Source organism: Dermochelys coriacea, chromosome 2 (assembly GCF_009764565.3).
Source record: "Dermochelys coriacea isolate rDerCor1 chromosome 2, rDerCor1.pri.v4, whole genome shotgun sequence".
Classification (NCBI taxonomy): Eukaryota; Metazoa; Chordata; order Testudines; family Dermochelyidae; genus Dermochelys; species Dermochelys coriacea.
In genome coordinates, this window is record NC_050069.1 from 268,665,997 (window position 1) to 268,684,737 (window position 18,741).

Sequence of the window (18,741 nt, forward strand, 5' to 3'; positions counted from 1 at the left end):
GGGTCAGGGGTGCAGGCTCTAGGTGGCGCTTACCTCAAGCAGCTCCCAGAAGCAGCAGCACGTCCCCCCTCCAGCTCCTACGTGGAGGCGCGGCCAAGCGGCTCTGCATAGAGCCACGGCAAGTGTGGAATGGGACAAGCCTCCAACCCCGCTGCCCGGTGGAAGCTTGAGGGCCAGATTACAAGGTCAGATGGGCCAGATGTGGTCCGTAGTTTGCCCATCCCTGCTCTAGGGGGCCCATCTCTAGCTTCTCTCCTTGGATCTAGTGGCCAGCAGAGGAGATGGAGAGAGCTGAGGTGTGAACCTTAACAAGGCAACGGCTGAGCAGGCAGGGGGACAAGAGCTGTCTGAGCACTTGTGGTGCTGTACCAGAAAGAGGCTGTGCTGGGCTGGTCAAAGAGCTCCATGCTCGCCTGCTCTGTGCCCAGTTGTCTCCGGCAATCTCAAGCCCTGGCTGGCCCAAGCCCTCAGCTGCCTCATAGGTTACCTTTGAGAAAGCCAGTCAGTCGCTAGAGCTGGTCACGTCTCCTTGGGGCGTGGGGAAGGCAACATCCAAGGCGACACAAGCTCTCCCCATCTAAGGAATCCTGGCAGTGATGGGTGGGAATTTCTGCCCTGATTCCTTTGGCCACAGGGCCCCAAACCTATTCTGGACAAAGGGGAAAAGCAGCCCCACTTAGTGGTGAAAGATAAATGTCTAACAGCACAGGAACATCATGCCAGCCAGGGGGCTGCAGTGAGGAGCTCAGCCAGGACAGTAGAGTGCACCCAACAGCTGCGTATCCCCACCCTGCCGGAGGGCCCCCATGCTCCTGGACATGGGCTCTCATCTATTCTGGAAACCATCTGTCTGTGCTGTGAGCATCTGGGCTAAGGGGCCACGTGTAGGCTGCTAGGGCCACCAGTGGGGTCCGATCTACCAGAGACAGTGTGCCTCAGATGGGCCTTCCCCACACCATCCCTGGACAGGTGAGCTCTGAGCACTGCAGACACCAGCCCCATACAAACAGGCTCTGGCTTTCAGACCCCCGGGCTGGCCACCTCAACTCCTGTAACCCTCTCCTGTCTGTCCCCGCCACATCCCTCCCACAGTCTGTCCAGCACGCCACAGCTCCAGCCATGTGAACCCCTCCATGCCTCTCCCAGCAGCTAACCAAGCTCCTTGTCCTCCCCTTTAAGGTGCTGCCACAATCCTGATCTCTCCCACTGCTCACTTTTACCTCCCCACTCCTACGCGCTTCCTCGTCCTGTAGCCTCACCTTCCTCCCTTACCGCTCTCCTTCTCCCACCCAGAGCTGCATGGCTTCTATTTCCCGGCCCGAAGCCCCCAGACTCATCTTCCATGTGCCCACACTCCTATCCTGTGTCTCTGATCTAGTTGAATGGTCAGTGACTTGGGAGGGGGAATGTATCTCTTTCTACGGCTAATGGGGACTGGTCTAGCTCAGGGAGAACATAGAATATCAGGGTTAGAAGGGACCTCAGGAGGTATTTAGGCCAACCCCCTGCTCAAAACAGGACTAAGCCCAACTAAATCATCTCAGCTAGGTCTTTGTCAAGCCTGACCTTGAAAACCTCTAAGGAAGGAGATTCCACCATGTCCCTAGGTAACCCATTCCAGTGCTTCACCACCCTCCTAGTGAAAAAGTTTTTCCTAATATCCAACCTAAACCTCCCACACTGCAACTTGAGACCATTACTCCTTGTTCTGTCAGGGGTTTCAAAAGCCAGCTGGTAGGCGACCAGAGGAGCTAGCGAAAAGGGGAGATTTGCAAGGGAGTTTAGACAGGGAGCGTGAGAGACAGATACACCTAGCAAATATTCTCTAAACTTAGACTAGTAATACCCCCCACCCGCCGCCCCCAAAAGAAACAAATAAACCAAACAAATCCCTGCAAGAATAAAAATAAAACAGGCAAAGTCCAGCAGCAGAGTGGGTGGTATCCAGTTTATTGCACTGAATGCAGCACATACATTTATCTGCCTTGTGGGCCTACAGTACTAGCAGCTCATGGTCCTCAGAGACCGAGGACGGGCTCTTGAGCCCAGAGCAGCTGAACCGGAGTAGCTAAGGGAGACAAAGAAGTACACAGAGGAGACTTTCCAGGGCATAGCAGAGTGGTTCCCCCCGTCTGACAACCTCTGTGCTGCTGAGGAGGATGAAAGTCCTGGGGAAGGAGATCAACCACCTGGAGCGGAGAAAAACGAGTCCATAGTTGGAACTCTTCTTCCAGCTGATGTCATGGTGTCCTCTCACACTTGGATACCCCCCCTGGGGGAGGGGACCCCAGTTACTAGGGGGATTTGATTATTAGAAATATAGAAAATTGGGTTTGTGATGACTGGGAGAACTGCAGGGTGAATTGCCTGCGAGGTGCGAAGATTGAAGACCTCTTAAGACATCTAGATAGACTTATTTGCAGTGCAGGGGAGCAGCCAGTGGTTATAGTACATTTAGGTACCAACGACATGGGGAAGGATAGGAGAGAGGTCCTGGAAGCCAAATGTAGGCTGCTAGGTAAGAGATCAAAGACCAGGACCTCCATGGTAGCATTCTCTGAAATGCTTCCAGTTCCACGTGCAGGGCCAGTTAGACAGGAAGAACTGCAGGGTCTCAATGCATACATGAGGTGATGGTGTTCAGCAGAGGGATTTAGATTTATTAGGAACTGGGAAACCTTTTGGGAAAGGAGGAGTCTGTATAGGGAAAGTGGACTCCATCTAAATGGAATTTGACTGCTGGCATGTAAAATTAAAAAGGTCACAAAGGAATTTTTAAACTAAGGGCTGGGGAAAAGCCAACAGGTATGGAGGAACACATGGTTCAGACAGAGACATCCCTTAGGGGAGGATCTATTAATGGGGATTCCCTATATCCTAGTAAAGAGGAGAGGACAGAAGTTGATAAAGTGCAGGTAGCAACTGAAGAGAAACAGTCAATGAAAGAGAGTCCTATTCAAATACATCACAGGAAGGCAGCCCACAAAATATTGATACACTTCATAAGTGCTTGTAGAAGACTAAGTACTAAAATGGGCGAACTAGAGTGCCTGGCATTAAATGAGGATATTGATATAACAGGCATCACAGAAACTTGGTGGACTGATGATAATCAATGGGACATGGTAATACCAGGATACAAAATATATAGGAACTATGGCACTATGTGTTAAAGAAAGAATAGAGTAAAATATAGTAAAAATCTTAACTGAATCGAACTGTACCATAGAATCTCTATGGACAGAAATTCCATGCTTGAATAATAAGAGTATAGCAGTAGGAATATACTACCGACCAAGGTATTCACCCAAGGGTTCTGAAGGAACTCAACTATGAAATTGCAGAACTACTAACCGTGGTATGTAACCTATTGCTTAAATCAGCTTCAGTATTGGATGACTGGAGGATAGCTAATGTGATGCTGAGTTTTAAAACAAGCTCCAGAGGCGATCCTGGCAATTACAGGCTGATAAGCCTAACTTCAATACCAGACAAACTGACTGAAACTAATATCAGACACATAGATGAACACGATATGTTGAGGAAGAGTCAGCATGGTTTTCATAAAGGGAAATCATGCCTCACCCATCTATTGGAATTTTTGGAGGGGGTCAACAAACATGTGAACAAGGGGGATCCAGTGGATATAGTGTACTTGACCTTTAGAAAGCCTTTGGAAAGGCCCCTCATCAAAGGCTCTTAAGCAAAGTAAGGAGTCATGGGGTAAGAGGGAAGGTCCTCTCATTGATAAATAACTAGTTAAAAGATAGGAAACAAAGGGCAGGAATAAATGGTGAGTTATAAATGGAGAGAGGTAAATAGTGGTGTCCCCCAGCGGTCTGTAGTGGGACCAGTGCTGTTCACCATATTCATAAATGATCTGGAAAAAGGGGTAAAGAGCGAGGAGGCAAAATTTGGAGATGATACAAAATTACTCAAGATAGTTAAGTCCAAAACTGACTGCAAAGAGTTACAAAGGGATCTCACAAAACTGGGTGATTTGGCAAGAAAATGGCAGATGAAATTGAATGTTGATAAATGCAAAGTAACGCACATTGGAAAATAGAATCCCAACTATACATATAAAACGATGGGGTCTAAATTAGCTGTTACCATTCAACAAAGAGATCTTGGAGTCATTGTGGATAGTTCTCTGTTCAGTGTGCTGCGGTAGTCAAAAAAAGTTAACAGAATGTTAGGAACTATTAGGACAGGCATAGATAATAAAACAGAAAATATAATGCCCATATATAAAACCATGGTACACCCACACTTTGAATACTGCATACAGTTCTGGTTGCCTCATCTCAGAAAAGACCATATTAGAACTGGAAAAGGAGAGAGAAGGGCAATAGAAATGATTAGGTGTCTGGAACAGTTTACATATGAAGAGAGATTAAAAGGACGGGGACTGCTCACTGTAAGAAAAGAGACGACTAAGGGGGAATCTGACAGAGATAAAGTCATGGCTGTTGTGAAGGAAGCGACTAAGCAAGTATTATTTAACACTTCACATGACACCAGAACCAGGGATCACCCAATGAAACTAATAGACAGCAGCTTTAAAACAAACAAAAGGAAGTCCTTCACCCAATGCATAGTCACCCTGTGGAACTTGTTGCCAGGGCATGTTGTGAAGGCCAAAAGTATAACAGGGTTCAAATAAGAATTAGGTAAGTTCACAGAGGACAGGTCCACCAATGGCTATTAGCCAAGATGGTCAGGGACACAACTCCATGTTCTGGGCCTCCCTAAACCTCTGACTGCCAGAAGCTGAGATTGGACAGCAGGGGATGGATCACTCGAAATTGCCCTGTTCTGTTCATTCTCTCTGAAGCATCTGGCACTGGCCACCATCAGAAGACTAGATGGACCTTTGGTCTGACCCAGGATGGCTGTTCTTATGTTCTTAAGTCCCACTGACTTCAGTGGGGCTACTCATGGACTAAGTCTGAATCCAGTCATCTGCACGTTAACTGGTGGGGTTATTGAAATGAACAGGACCGTATGACATTCACGAACAAGACCGTATAACTAGGTGTCTTGTGAAAGCAAATAACTGGACTTAGAGACCCAGGAGATCCCGTCCAGTCCTGTGCTCCTAAACAAACTACCATCCCGGCATCCACATACACACCCACTCTTTGATCACAACAGGGAAGACCCCTGCTAATGATGACATACTATAGGATCCTATAGTAATAGTCCTAGGCTCTGTGTGACCCTCCCTGCAAGCTGCGGTGTCTGGGACCAGGCCTGTAGGATCCTAGAGCATTGTTCTAGATGAGAGAAGCCGCTCCAGTACATGTGCCTCCAGGTCGGTTCTGCTATGGATCTGCAGCCGCTCTCCATCCCCTGTGGAGTCTGGCCTTAGTCACGCGGTTTCTCCCCTTCGCTCTCACCTGGAACTGGAATCAGTTTGGCTCCTCTGCTTAGGCGAAACAAACCCCTCTGCATGGGCCCCTGGGCTCTTCCTGCTCATTTTCTGCTTAAGCTTGTGGGGCCCGTCATGTGCTCCAGCATGTACACGCACACCCCTGCAGAGGGCGCCAGTGAGCTCTCTGCTTGCACTGTGCAGAAAAGGGATTTCTGGCCATTGCATTTATGGTGTGTCCCACCAATATGGAGAACACTGTTTGGATTCAGAGTAGTTGGAGGGTTTTTTGCCTTAGTTCTGGAGTCAGTACATAGAACCCAGAGGCTGTTTCCCACACTGGAGTCTAACGAACCTACAGGGGAAGAGGGAGCTTGACTGAGATTTGGTGCCTTGTGTCTTCAATAAACCTAACAAAGAATGGCTGAGCCATGTGCTGGTGTCAGGATCAGTCTGTAGGCCTTTTCGTTCCTCTACTGTAATAACCCCTCGAGTGCTCTCGCAGGCTACAAGATCAGATGCGTTCTACTGTCGGCCTCAACGCCGTGTTTCACATGGGGCAGTTTTTCTGTGAATTACTGCACTGATGCTAGGAAAGTTGATGTCAATTATATAGGTAAACAGCCAGGTTTGGGAACACAATGCAGTGGCTTTGGAGTTTGAGGTAGCAGGAGTTGTTTCTACCTGCAGTTATGACACTGGCCTGGGCTGAAAAAATGAGTTGCCCAGCCAGGGTTGCCACAGATAGGGCTGGGCTATGCTGCAGGCACAGCCTGTGGCTGGAGCCTAGGCAACTTCCTCCTGCATTACGTGTCTCCCCATACGCGTCAAACATCTCCCCATGGCTGTTGGGAGATCAGCTCTGCTGGGCCCCGTACTTGTAGGCCCCAGGCCACACTGTGGCAAACCTCTTCCCGCTCAGACGCACGGGGACCAATCGGACTCGCCTCTGATCTGGTGCTGGGGGAAGCTTTCCCCAGCAGGGATGCTCCTCCCACGCCCCAGCCACATGGTGCTATCTGTCCAGGTCCTCGTCTGGCCCTCGTTGGTAGCATCCGAGCCCCTCATGCTCTTTAGTGGATTTTCTCCTCAAGCCCCCCGGGAGGGAGGGGAGCATTATCCCCACTTCACATGGAGCTAAGGCCAAGGAAGTGACTTGACCAAGGTCACGCAGGGAGTCTCTGGCTGAATCAGGAATTGAACCCTGGCTCCCCAGGCCCCGTCTGGCTCCCAATCCACAAGGCCGTCCTTCCGCCTCGGAGAGCGCTGTGCTGGATGAGGGCATGCCCGACCTCTCCCCGTGGCCCACCCCGGATAAATCATAAACCCCTAAGGCAGAGGCTGCATGTGCAGTCAGGTAGTGACCCAGCATGCCAGCCCAGGCCGGGGTCCAATCACGTCTGCCCAGGGCAGTGACCAGACACATGAGCCCGGGACAGGGTCCAATCACGTCCGCCCAGGGCAGTGACCAGACATGTGAGCCCGGGACAGGGTCCAATCATGTCAGGACAGGGTCCAATCATGTCCGCCCAGGGCAGTGACCCAGCACTTCTGCCCAGGACAGGGTCCACTCACATTCAGCAAATAAGGTTCCATTCTCTTTGTCTCTAAATTCATATACAATGGGGCTTCTCAGGTCTGAACACAGGGCACATGTACATTGTGTGCATCATACAACACATGCTTGTCCTCCCCATGTGCACCAGGTACATGTTGTATATTACACACGTGTCCTCCTCCTAGTGCACATGGAGTATGTGCCATTTGCATACGTGGCCTTCCCTTGGGCACATGGGGTACATACTGAACGTTACACATATGGCCTCCCCCTTAGCACATGGGACATATGCTGTATGTTACATATGTGGTTATGTACATGGCATACATTACACACGTGGCTGCCCCCTGTGCACATGGGGTACATGGCATATATTACACACGTGGCTGCCCCCTGTGCACATGGGGTACATGGCATACATTACACACGTGGCCTCCCCCTGTGCACATAGGGTACATGTCATATATTACATGCATGGTCTCCTCCTGTGCACACAGGGAATATGGCAGTGGCCCATCAACGGCCAGCCCTGGCTTTCCTGCAGCACAATCTGCCAGTGCCGATTAGCGACACGGGAGCATCGCAGTGTGCGTCTCAACAGAGCATCACTGACCTAATTCCTGCCCCGCTAAGCCCAGGCAGCGCTGTGGGGGCAGGGAGGGATGGGGAAACCCTTTCCCCTCGCCATCCTTGCCCTGCCGGCACTCAGGGACCCGGCCTGCCCTCTTGATTACTAATGGCACTCAGACAGCAATAGACCCGGCTGCCCCAGCCACAGGGGGCTGGGCCAGGATCCATGCTCCTGGAGGGCTGCTGTGGGAGAGGCAAAGGGAGCAGAGGAGCTCTGGGGCTTGGCACTCGCCAGCTCCTCCCCGGCATCACCCGGAGTTCAGCTCAGTCCCCAAGCGAGCGTCGTCCCTGGGGCCTGAGCGGGGAGTATGAGGGGGCGGAAAAGGGCAGTCGCCAGCAGGCGTGTCTCCTTCCATTGCTGCTCCTTCCGGCTGATGCAGCCTGACGGGGGAACGGGGCCTTCTTCTGCCCCATCCCCGGCCATACACTCAGGTCCCCGGAGGAATGGGACTGCAGAGGCCACGGAGAAGCAAAGAGAGGGTGGGGAACAGGGAGAAGGAGCCCCCTGGAGCCGGCTAGCAGAGCTGGGTGGATATCAGCAGCCGTGGGGTCAGGGGAAGAGGGAATCGTGTGGTTATCGGATGTGAGGAGACCCGGAGCAGCCACACTCCCTACTCTGAGAGGTCAGGAGCTGTCTGCAGGTAGCATGTCACCCCGAACAGCCCTGTTGCCTCCGGCACCACCGCTTGCTGGCCAGCCCCACCAAGCCACAGGCTGGCGGAGCCCCAGCGGCTCACCCGGAGAGACTCGGGGAGATTCCTGCCCACATGGGTGACTCCGGAACACCAGGAGCCAAGCAGGGAAGGGAAAGAAAATTCCTCCCAGCCAGGTGCTGCAGAACATCTGCAACGGGTACGCCCAGAAAATGCTAATTGTTGTTCTGCTGCTGATTGCAGATAATAGCTGATCCCCTTCAAATCAGACCTTGAAAGGGAAGCTCTGAGACAGGGGAAGGGGGAGAAAGGAAAGGAAGAGGGCAAGAGACAGAAAGGGAGGGGAAAGTGAAAGACACAGAGATAGAGGGAGCTAAATGAGTGCTGTTAAGGATTATTATTGACAGCTTCATTCGCTTTTGCCCTAGAACTGTGGTGCTCAGATAACACAGTGGTTGGTGCTAATACAAAAAGGACAGACAGAGTGGGAGGGGCTGGGCAGACAGAGCAAAATGCCCAAAGAGGGGTAACTAGCAGGCAGGGCAGTGCAGTGGGCTGTGATACCGTTCATGAGGTCGGGATGTGGCTCTGCCCCTCAGGGGTCCTGGGTCACTCCACCCTGTGGCTAGGAGGCTTTATCACCCCCCACCACCCTCAAAGACACCTCCATATTTCTTCCCAGGACTATGACAGATGATCTGCTACATCCAGAGACACCAGGGGGCCAGTGTGCTTCTACCCAGAGAGCCCAATGCAAACACCATTGTGGATGCAGGCTCCTCATGCCTGGGGGAGAGAGAGAGAGGGGCTCAAGGTGGTCCAATAGGGGATTTCTCTGGGGTGCCCACCACTGGATGCCTCACGAGACTCCGAACTAAGCAATAAACACCCTAGGGAACCTCCATCTTGCCCACCGGCCAGACCACATGCAGTCCCTGTCCTAGGGAGTTTAGACCCAGCAGGATCTGACAGAAAGAGCCCTGCCCAGCTCAGCCTCTCTGCAGGACAGCTGGGAAGAGAGAGTTTCTCAGATAAGCAGGTCCCACACAGTTCACTCAAAAATCAAAATGGGCACAAAGGTCAGCGCCAGGTCTGAGCTCCCCCAGGGTTCAGGGGGGGTCTAGATCCAGAGTTTGGGCTCAGCCCCATCTCCGAGTTTAGAGACAAAAGCCAGCCCTGCAGATGGAGCCATGACTGAGCTGGTGGTCAGCATGCAACCAGAGCCTGGGTGCTGTGTGCTGGCTGGGGGGCCACCCGATTGAGCAGGATGGCCACTGAATTGTACTCTGGCTCCACTGTCCAGGTGGCTCTCAAGGGCAATCCTGGGACAGACATGTAACCCTATTCATATAACTAGGAGTCAATAAGGGGCAACAGGAATCAAAGGGAAATAAAAATCAGCTCACACCCAGCTGTGGAGGAGCCTCTGCAGGGGAGCAGGAGAAGCCCCATCACTCGAGTCCTTTCAGACAGGACAGGACACAAACATGGGAGAAGAGACTGGTGGGAATGGTCCTGTATCGGCTCCAGGGAGCTGGGCTGGATGGTCTATTAATTGGGATTTTCCAGCAGCTATAACTATACCATCTACTCTGCAACCTGGGCACAGCACGCTGCAGTGCATCTCCTCAGCAGTCTGGGCTCCTGCGAGCACATCACACCCAGGCTAGGCTAGGCAAGTGGGACAGGGTGGTGGGCTTGGGGGAATATTGGTCGACCTTCTACTGGGAGAGGGGGCTGCATAGTTTGGAGGCCTCCCCACAGTAGAAGGGGAACCAATCTCCTGGGGGACAGGCTGGCTAGAGTAGTCAGGAGAGGGTTAAACTAATAACAAAAGGAGAGGGGAAGAAGAGGGAAGATCTGGACACTCAGCACAAAATGGAGATATTGAGAACAAAATTAATCAAGGAGCAAAGGAAACAAAATTCCTGAATTGCCTATACACCAATGCTAGGAGCCCGCTTAACGAACACAAGGAATTGGAATTGCTTATTTATGAGCATCAATTCAATCCAGTTGGTATCGCTAAAACCTGGTGGGAAGATTCACATGACTGGAATCTTAAAATCAATGGTTATACCCTATTTTGGAAGGATCGAGTGGGCAGAAGAGGAGGGGGAGTGGCACTCTATGTTAAAAACGGCATTACTGGTTTCCAAGTCCCTGACAACTAGGAAGAAATTATCTTAAATGTTTATGGATCAACATCCTAACAAATCACGCTCAAGGTGGGGTATTTGTGTCGGCTACAGACCATCAAATCACAGCAGGGAACAGGATGATCGGATCTGTAAACTCCGGTCAATGTTGTCCAAAAGCTGTGTGATCAAGGGGGACTTCAATTTGAGTGCAATAGGCTGTGTTGAGTGCAAAACATCCTTGGAATGTCTTAATATTATAGATGACAATTCCCTAACTCAAAAAGTGTTGCGTCCAACACAGGGAAATTCGATATTAGACCTCATCTTGACAGATAAAGAGGAACAGATCACAGAACTAAAAATTCATGGTGGCTTAGGTACAAGTGATCACAACTTGATCACATTTATAATGCGCAAACAGAATAAAGTCCAAACCAGTGACATATACACATGTGGGGCTTCAAAAGGGCCAATGTCACAACGCCGAAAACAATCATGAGCCATATCAGCTGGGAGGAAGAATGTAATCAGCAAAGAGTGAACGATAATTGGGAATGGTTTGAGAACACTTTACTAGATGCCCAAAAAGCCACAAGCCTACAACAGAGGATGAAAGCCATATTGGCTAAAAAGCCGACCTGACATAGAGGGGAAGTGAAAGCAGTTTTTAAATCAAGACTGGAGGGTTTTCTAAAGATCTGCTCTAGGAATTATTCTGGGGGAGTTCACTGGCCTGTAGCATACAGGAGGTCAGACTCAATGATCACAGTAGTTCCTTTTGGCCTTGGAATGTATGAATCTATGAACCTGTCCACCACACACCACACTGGCTCCCCACAGAACCTTGAGCCTAGATCAAGGTCTCGATCCTTATCTTCAAAGAGCTCCCTGGCCTAGGCCCAGCATATCTAAAAGAGCCTAAAGCACTGGGCTTTCGGGCCATGGTCAACTGCTCTGCTCCTCAGGCACCAATGGGCACAGATCATCTGTGTGAGAGACAGAGCTCGTGCCAGGGCTGGGCCGAGCATGTGGAACCAATTAAGGGCCACCACAAACCTCCTCGCAGCAAGGTAAGCAGCCAGTTGCCCTGCTCCGACCAGTCCTTCTCTATATAAACACAGAGCAGCGTGACACCACCCTGCCAAAACACTCTAAGGCATACACAATTCTCTGCCGCAGGAGAGAATGAGAGAGAGCAAACCACACAGGACAGAGGTTGGTCTTGTCGCTTATTGCCCCACTGGAAAGAGCTCAGAGGTTATGGTGCTGAACGTGGAATAAGGAAGAGAAAACACCTGAGACTTCCCTCAAAGGAAGCCCCTATCTAACACTACCAGTGAGCTGGGACAGCAGCCCTGCTAACTCATGACTGCCCACCCATGGACCCCCCGGACAACCCACTCCATGCAGAGCCCAATAGAAATGTAACACGAGCACTTCCACTGGGCTGTTCTATCATCTAAGCTCCCCTCCCGCGGGGAGCAGAACCATGCTAGCTGCCACCCTGGGAGGGGCCTGTAATGGCAACTCCCAGTGCATTCACGAGGCACTACGCAGTGCTTCATTGCATTGCACACGAGACAGGAGGCACGGTCATTCAGGAAGAACGAATCAAATGCAAAAACTCACTGGAAATTAAATAAATCATCTGCAACTTCATCCCTGCAGGTCCCCTGCAACAGCTGCACCTCAGAGGCCATCCACACCCCTGCCCTCCCCTCCTCTCACCGCAGTGATTACATCTCCCTTCTCTTTGCCCCCCTCTACCCTAATCTCCACACTCCAGCCTCAAAGGGTCAGAACTTCCATCACAATGGGAACATATCAACATACGCAAGCGGTGGGGTTCGGGTCTCACAAGTTGCACTTGTGTGGTCAAAGGCAATGGAGTTACTCCAGATTTACGTGAGAGTCCCTAAGGGGAAGGATGGCCCAGTGGTTAGGACCCTAATCTAAGACTTGAGAAACAGGTATTCCATTCCCTGCTCTGACACAGATTTTCAGTGTCTCCTTGGACAAGGCACTTAACCACTCTGTGTCTCAGTTTCCCATCTGTACAATGGGGGTAACAGCACTGCCCTACCTTGCAGGGGGGGGTTGTGAGACTGGGAGATGTTCAGGCACGCTGGTAATGGCTACCTTAGGTAGCGAGCAGAAGCAGGCTCAAGCATGCTCAGATAACAACAGGAATGAAAACCTTTCATACATTTTCTCCCATCAAATGCCACCTGCCTTTTTATGCCATGGTCTCTACATTCCTCAGAGAGAATATTAACTGGAGGGTGCCATGCTGGTCCCAATCAGGCCTCATTTTTGCTGGGGCCTCTTCTCAACTTTTGATGGACCTGTTTAAGCCAGGGCTGTGGGTTCAAGCCTCCCAACACGATCTACCTCTCTGAGATCGCAGAAGGGTGACGGCAATCGACGGGAGCTTGCTTCTGAGAGAAACACTCGCTATAATTTAATAAACCGGAGCTCTGCATACTTAAGATAATAGGGTGAATACTGCCCCTGCAGCCTCCCAGTGTGGTCCAGCATGGCTTGAACTATGTCATGCATTTTGATCCAAAATCTAGAGAATTGGAGACACCAATCTCTTCTCCTCTGCACACCTAGAACAGCCTCTTCCCATCTCTCCCCACTTTCCTTCAAATCTCAGCTGAAAACACTTCCATTCTCCCCTGAGCTTGGCCTTTTAAACACACACCCTCCCCGATCATAACGTGACTGCACGATCTGCTGCTGCACAACCTGATTCTGGGAGGCATTCAGGAGACGCGGTTTGCGTGGGAGAGCCTCCCCAGGGAATACAGTTGCAAGGCAAGTTTCGGACCTCCCGCCACACTAGCCCCTTTAAGGCCTGGCCCAGGCACCTCCTCGCAGCCCAGGCCTGGTGCTTACCTGCAGAAAGCACCCAGACCCTCCACGAGGTAGCACTGGCCCCCGTTGTGGCAGTAGCTGGGGAAGATGTCGCACACGGACTTGCAGGAGTTATTATGCCTGACATAGCCATTCCTGCACTCAGTGCCGTTCTCGCCGCCGGGTCCCGCTGCCATGGCCGACTGGCTCAGGTCCTTGCTGGTCTCTGCCGGGCGAGGTCTGGAGGTGGTGCTGCCCCCAGAGACAACGAAGGTCTGCAGCGGGGGGATGACATAGTAGTGGCTGGTGGGCTTGGCCTCCTGCACCATGGTCTGGATCTTGGGGGTGGCCGGGGTGGGCAGCTTGGAGTTATTCTCATCCCCCAGGTCCCTTGCCAGCCCACCACCCCCATCCTCCTCCTCCTCTTCCTCCTCATCCAGCTCGTCATCTTCACCATCCTCATCCCCGTCCGTGTAGAAGGAGGTGGTGGGGTAGAAGTCCGACTCGTCGAAGGGCGTGAAGTCGTCGTAGAGCTCGTGAATGGCCCATGACGTCGTCTTGTCATCCGGTTTCCTCTTGGGGGAGTCTGCTCCCCCGGTGCCCCTGGCAGGGAAATCCTCCAGGCCCTCACCCCCGCCTTGGCTCTCCCCATCAAAGAGGTTGTAGTAGTCAATGTCAATGATCTCAGAGACCGACTGATCCAAGGGAGGCTCGGGGGTCTTGAGAACATCAACAGGGGGTGTGACGGCCAACTGGGGCCCCGGGGAAACCTCGGTAGTGAGCCAGGTTAGATCGGTGTGACCCAGAGCCCCCTGGGCCAGGGAGCTGCTGGACGACACTAGCCACAGCTCCAGGGGCTCCTCCTTCTGGGCAGAGTCCTGTGCTAGCCCTGTGCTGCTCAGAGTCTGGGTGCCCAGCTCAGGGGCATGGCCATCCGGGGTGGGGGGCTGCAGCACCATTTCCCTGAAGGCCTCCAGCAGCAGCTCCTGCTCGGCTGAATCAGAGCTGAGGCCTGGTCCTGCCGACGAGCTGGCTGTGCCCGCCATCTCCATGAGGACCTGGTCGGCGGACGGGGTGACCGTGAGCTCCATGAAAGCTTCCGGGTTCCACATGCCACCCGGAGAGGCCCTGGCAGGCTGGTCTCCGCTCCCGGCCTCCTCGTGGCTCTCAGGGACAGGGGCAGAGCTCTCCGGCGCTCCCTTTGTGTCACTTAATGCCAAAACAATGGCTTCCCCGTTAACAGACCAAGCAACACTAGTCACGGCTGACGAGGCTTCCATGGCCCCCTCATTGTCCTTAGCCAACAAAGGCTTCGGGGGCCAGGCGCTCTGGCTGTCAACCCCCCCGGGGCATCCCAAACAGAGCGATGATTCATTGCTTTCCTCGCTAATCCCGCCGGGATAATACCGTACAGAGATCCCTGCTCCAGGAAGGCCACTGACTTGGTCGGCGGAAGCTGCAGCAGCTGTGCCTACGCCTTCTGCTGCCAGCCCTGGGAGATCAGCAGGTGTCTTTCTCCAGGATTCCTTCACTCTGGCTGCCTCCGAGGGCTCCACTGTGTAGCTATTTTCCCCTGCCCCAGTGACATTTCTCAGGAGCTCTCTGCTTTTGGGGTCCTGTTCCCTTCCACTGTCTGGGAGTGACGGGGGGCCCTCCCAGCCAGTCCCCGGCGCATCCGTGGTGTTCTGGCGCTCTGGGTGCCTTTTGGACGCTAGAGGTTACACAGGAAAGAAAAAGCGTCAGGCAGTGCTTTAAAGCCGGGTCTGCAAATCACAAGGAGGAACGCGCCGCTCTGTGTGTGTTTGTGCTCTGCACCTCTGAACCAGCACCTTTGCATGCCCAAAGGGCACCCACCGCCCACCAGGCAAATGTTCATGGCATCATTTTGAAACAAACCATTGTTTTCATAACAACAGACACCCCAGTAAAAATAGTGTCTGCATTTGCTAAATTAAGCCCTCGTCTGCACTCAATCTCTCTCCTACGCTCCCCACTCACACACACGCTCTCTCTCTTTGATTCATGGTTCTCCCCCCCCCCCACACACACAGACATTTCAAGCGTAGTAAAGCAGCATCAGCTGCAGGGAATAAAATGGGAATGTTTATTCCCAATTCCATCCCCTCCCTGCTCTGGCTTCATTATTCCATTCCTGTCTGGGCATTCCCCCCAGTCTAACGCAAATCCCTGACCGTCTCCCTATAACCTTGCTGAACGGGAGATCCTCTCTCTGCACATGCAGCTAATAAGAACTGGGGGAGTGGGTGTACGTTGGTGGGGTTACCCCGGTATGTGAACCTTTGCAGGACTGGTGAAAGCAGGCAGATGTCTAATCTCTGCCCGCCTGGCTGTTATCTAGTCCGTGGTCATCATAGGGACCGTTCATGCCTTTTATGCAGCCCTACTGAAAAATACACAATTATAATGACAGGTTTCAGAGCAGCCGTGTTAGTCTGTATTCGCAAAAAGAAAAGGAGGACTTGTAGCACTTTAGAGACTAACAAATCTATTTGAGCATAAGCTTTCGTGAGCTACAGCTCTGAATGCATCCAATGAAGTGAGCTGTAGCTCACGAAAGCTTATGCTCAAATAAATTTGTTAGTCTCTAAGGTGCCACAAGTCCTCCTTTTCTTTTCACAATTATAATGGTTTTCCTCACTCTGTTTTCACTGGGGGGAGGGAACAGAAGGGGCTTTCTTATTATTTCCCAAGGCTGAAGTGCCCCTGCAACCGAATGGCTCTGGTCACGGAGATATGAGCTGTATCACAGATTCTAAAGCCAGAAGGGACCACCTTGACCATCCAGCCCACCCCCCTGCCTGCAACATAGCGCCAGCCACAGAACTTCCCCCAAATCAGTCCTAGAGCCTGGCTTCGAGGAAAAAAACATCCCAACATGGGTGATGGAGGCTCCACCATGACCCTGGGGAAATGGCTCCGCTGGGATGGGGCTCTGATTGAGTGTTTTGCTGCGCTTAAAAAGAAAAAAGAAATCCTTCCAAAATAAACCATGACCCTGATTCTTTTTTTGGGGGGAGGGGAACATAAGAGGGGCTTCAGGATATAAATGCGTCCCAGTACAGACCCAATTTCCCTCCACCGCATCGCATTCCCCCCCCCCCATCCTACAGGTCACACATGCACCATGGCTGAGAGGGGGAACCCCCCACATTCTTCCACTCACAGATATTGTGGCCGAGGAGGGAGGGACCCCCCATCATGGCCAGGGAGGAAGGGGGAATGCTCCCCTCCACATTCTTCCCCACACACAGGCATCATGGCTGAGGGGGGAGGGACCCCCCATCATGGCCAGGGGGAAAAGGGGGAAAGCCCCCCCACATTCTTACACACACACGCATCATGGCCGAGGGGGGAAGGACCCCCATCATGGCCAGGGGGGAAAGGAGATGTCCCCCCCACATTCTTCCACCCTCCCCCTTTTTACAATACAAAACACTGATGTTTGCAATCCCGTCTCCATTTCTGGGGGCTCCCCCCCGGCCTGGCGGACCCCCCCCCTCCGTTTTCAACCCCCCGCCCCCCGCTCGGCGTGGCTGTGCGGCATCCCTGCACGGAGCGAGGCTGAGGACGGGGAAGGGGGGGATCCCCGCGAAAGGAAACGCACCCCCCAGCCCCCCGCGGGGACCTACCGGGAGCGGCCCCCGGGCTGGCCGCGAGGAGCAGGGCGAGAGCCAGCAGCAGGGCAGGTCTCCGGCGGGGACCCCCGGCGGCACCGGCAGCGCTGCCCATTGTGGCATTGGCGAAATCGCCCCCCCCGCGCCCGGCTCGCCGCGTCTCCGCCCGCCCCGACGGCGCCTGGCTCAGCCCCCGACGCGCTGCAGCCGCATGGCCCGGCGCTGGGTGGATGCGGGCGGCCGGCGGCTCCCCGCCTTGCCCTGCTCCCGCGCCCGGCTGCTCTGGCGGAGCCCAGCCCGCTGCACCGCCCCGGGCTCCCGGCGCCCGCACGTAGCTGCTGACGCCGGCTGGACTCCTGCTGCGGCCGGGGCGGGGAGGGAGGATGCGGCCAGCACGGCCCCAGCCTCCCCCTTCCCCGCCCTGATCCAGGCGGGCTGCAGATCCCCCGTCCCCCCCCCCGGCTGCCCCGGGCACTGGCGGGGGGGGTCTGTCTGCGTCAGTCTGTCTGTCTGCACCCGCCTCTCCTCTCCGCGGGTGAGTGGGGCGCTCCGCCCAGAGACACCCCACCGGGGGCGTGGGGGAGAACCGGACCCGAAAGCTCCAGGCGGAGGGCACTGCCCAGCCTCCGCCAGCGGGGACAGGGCTCGCCCTGCTTGGGGCGCATCGGACCCAGAGAGAGAACAAGGCCGGGGCACAAGCACGGGGAGGCAGAGGTGGGGGTGCTGGCTGGAAGGGGTTTCCATCCTATACAGGGTTCGCCGTTTGGTTCAATGGCTCTCAGCATCCCCACTATACACATTGTTCCAGCGCCCTGCCCAGAGATTGGATGGATGGATGGGGGTGCATCGGGATGGATGCAGAGGGTGTGTGGTGATTAGATAGATAGATTGGATAGATGATGGTGTATGTGGATGGGTGGGTGGATGGATGCAGGGGGTGGATGGAGATAGAGAGATAGCTGGTGTATGCGGATGGATGCAGAGGGTGGATGGAGATAGAGAGAGAGCTGGTGTATGTGGATGGATGGGTGGATGGATGCAGGGGGTGTGGTGATTAGATAGATAGATAGATTGGATAGATGATGGTGTATGTGGATGGGTGGGTGGATGTATGGATGCAGGGGGTGGATGGAGATAGAGAGATAGCTGGTGTATGCGGATGGATGCAGAGGGTGGATGGAGGTAGAGAGAGAGCTGGTGTATGTGGGTGGGTGGGTGGATGGATGCAGGGGGTGGATGGAGATAGAGAGATAGCTGGTGTATGTGGATGGATGGGTGGATGTATGGATGCAGGGGGTGGATGGAGATAGAGAGTTAGCTGGTGTATGTGGATGGATGCAGGGGGTGGATGCAGATACAGAGAGAGCTGGTGTATGTGGATGGATGGGTGGATGGATGCAGGGGGTGGATGGAGATAGAGAGATAGCTGGTGTATGTGGATGGATGCAGAGGGTGGATGGAGATAGAGAGAGAGCTGGTGTATGTGGATGGGTGGGTGGATGGATGGATGCAGGGGGTGTGTGGTGATTAGATGGATAGATTGGATAGATGATGGTGTATGTGGATGGGTGGGTGGATGGATGCAGAGGGTGGATGGAGATAGAGAGAGAGCTGGTGTATGTGGATGGGTGGGTGGATGGATGCAGGGGGTGGATGGAGATAGAGAGATAGCTGGTGTATGCGGATGGATGCAGAGGGTGGATGGAGATAGAGAGATAGCTGGTGTATGTGGATGGATGCAGAGGGTGGATGGAGATAGAGAGATAGCTGGTGTATGTGGATGGGTGGGTGGATGGATGGAAATAGAGAGAGAGATTGTCTGTCTGTCTGTCTGTCTCACAAAAATATGCTGTAGCTCCACTGCATGTTTATGGGCTTGGTGCAGGAATCA

The 18,741-nt window shown here is 53.3% G+C and overlaps 1 protein-coding gene across 1 annotated transcript in view; it reads right to left on the reverse strand.

The window, feature by feature from the left end:
- The window catches only part of CSPG5 (chondroitin sulfate proteoglycan 5), a 29,396-nt gene extending 12,215 nt beyond the window's left edge, over positions 1-17,181 (reverse strand). The window contains exons 1-2 of the mRNA XM_043509803.1: positions 16,866-17,181; positions 13,258-14,926 (exon numbers count right to left, since the gene is read on the reverse strand). Of these exons, the coding sequence (XP_043365738.1) occupies positions 13,258-14,926; positions 16,866-16,965 (1,769 nt within the window). The 5' untranslated portion in view covers positions 16,966-17,181. The remainder of the gene's footprint in view (positions 1-13,257; positions 14,927-16,865) is intronic.
- Between the last annotated feature and the right edge of the window lie 1,560 nt (positions 17,182-18,741).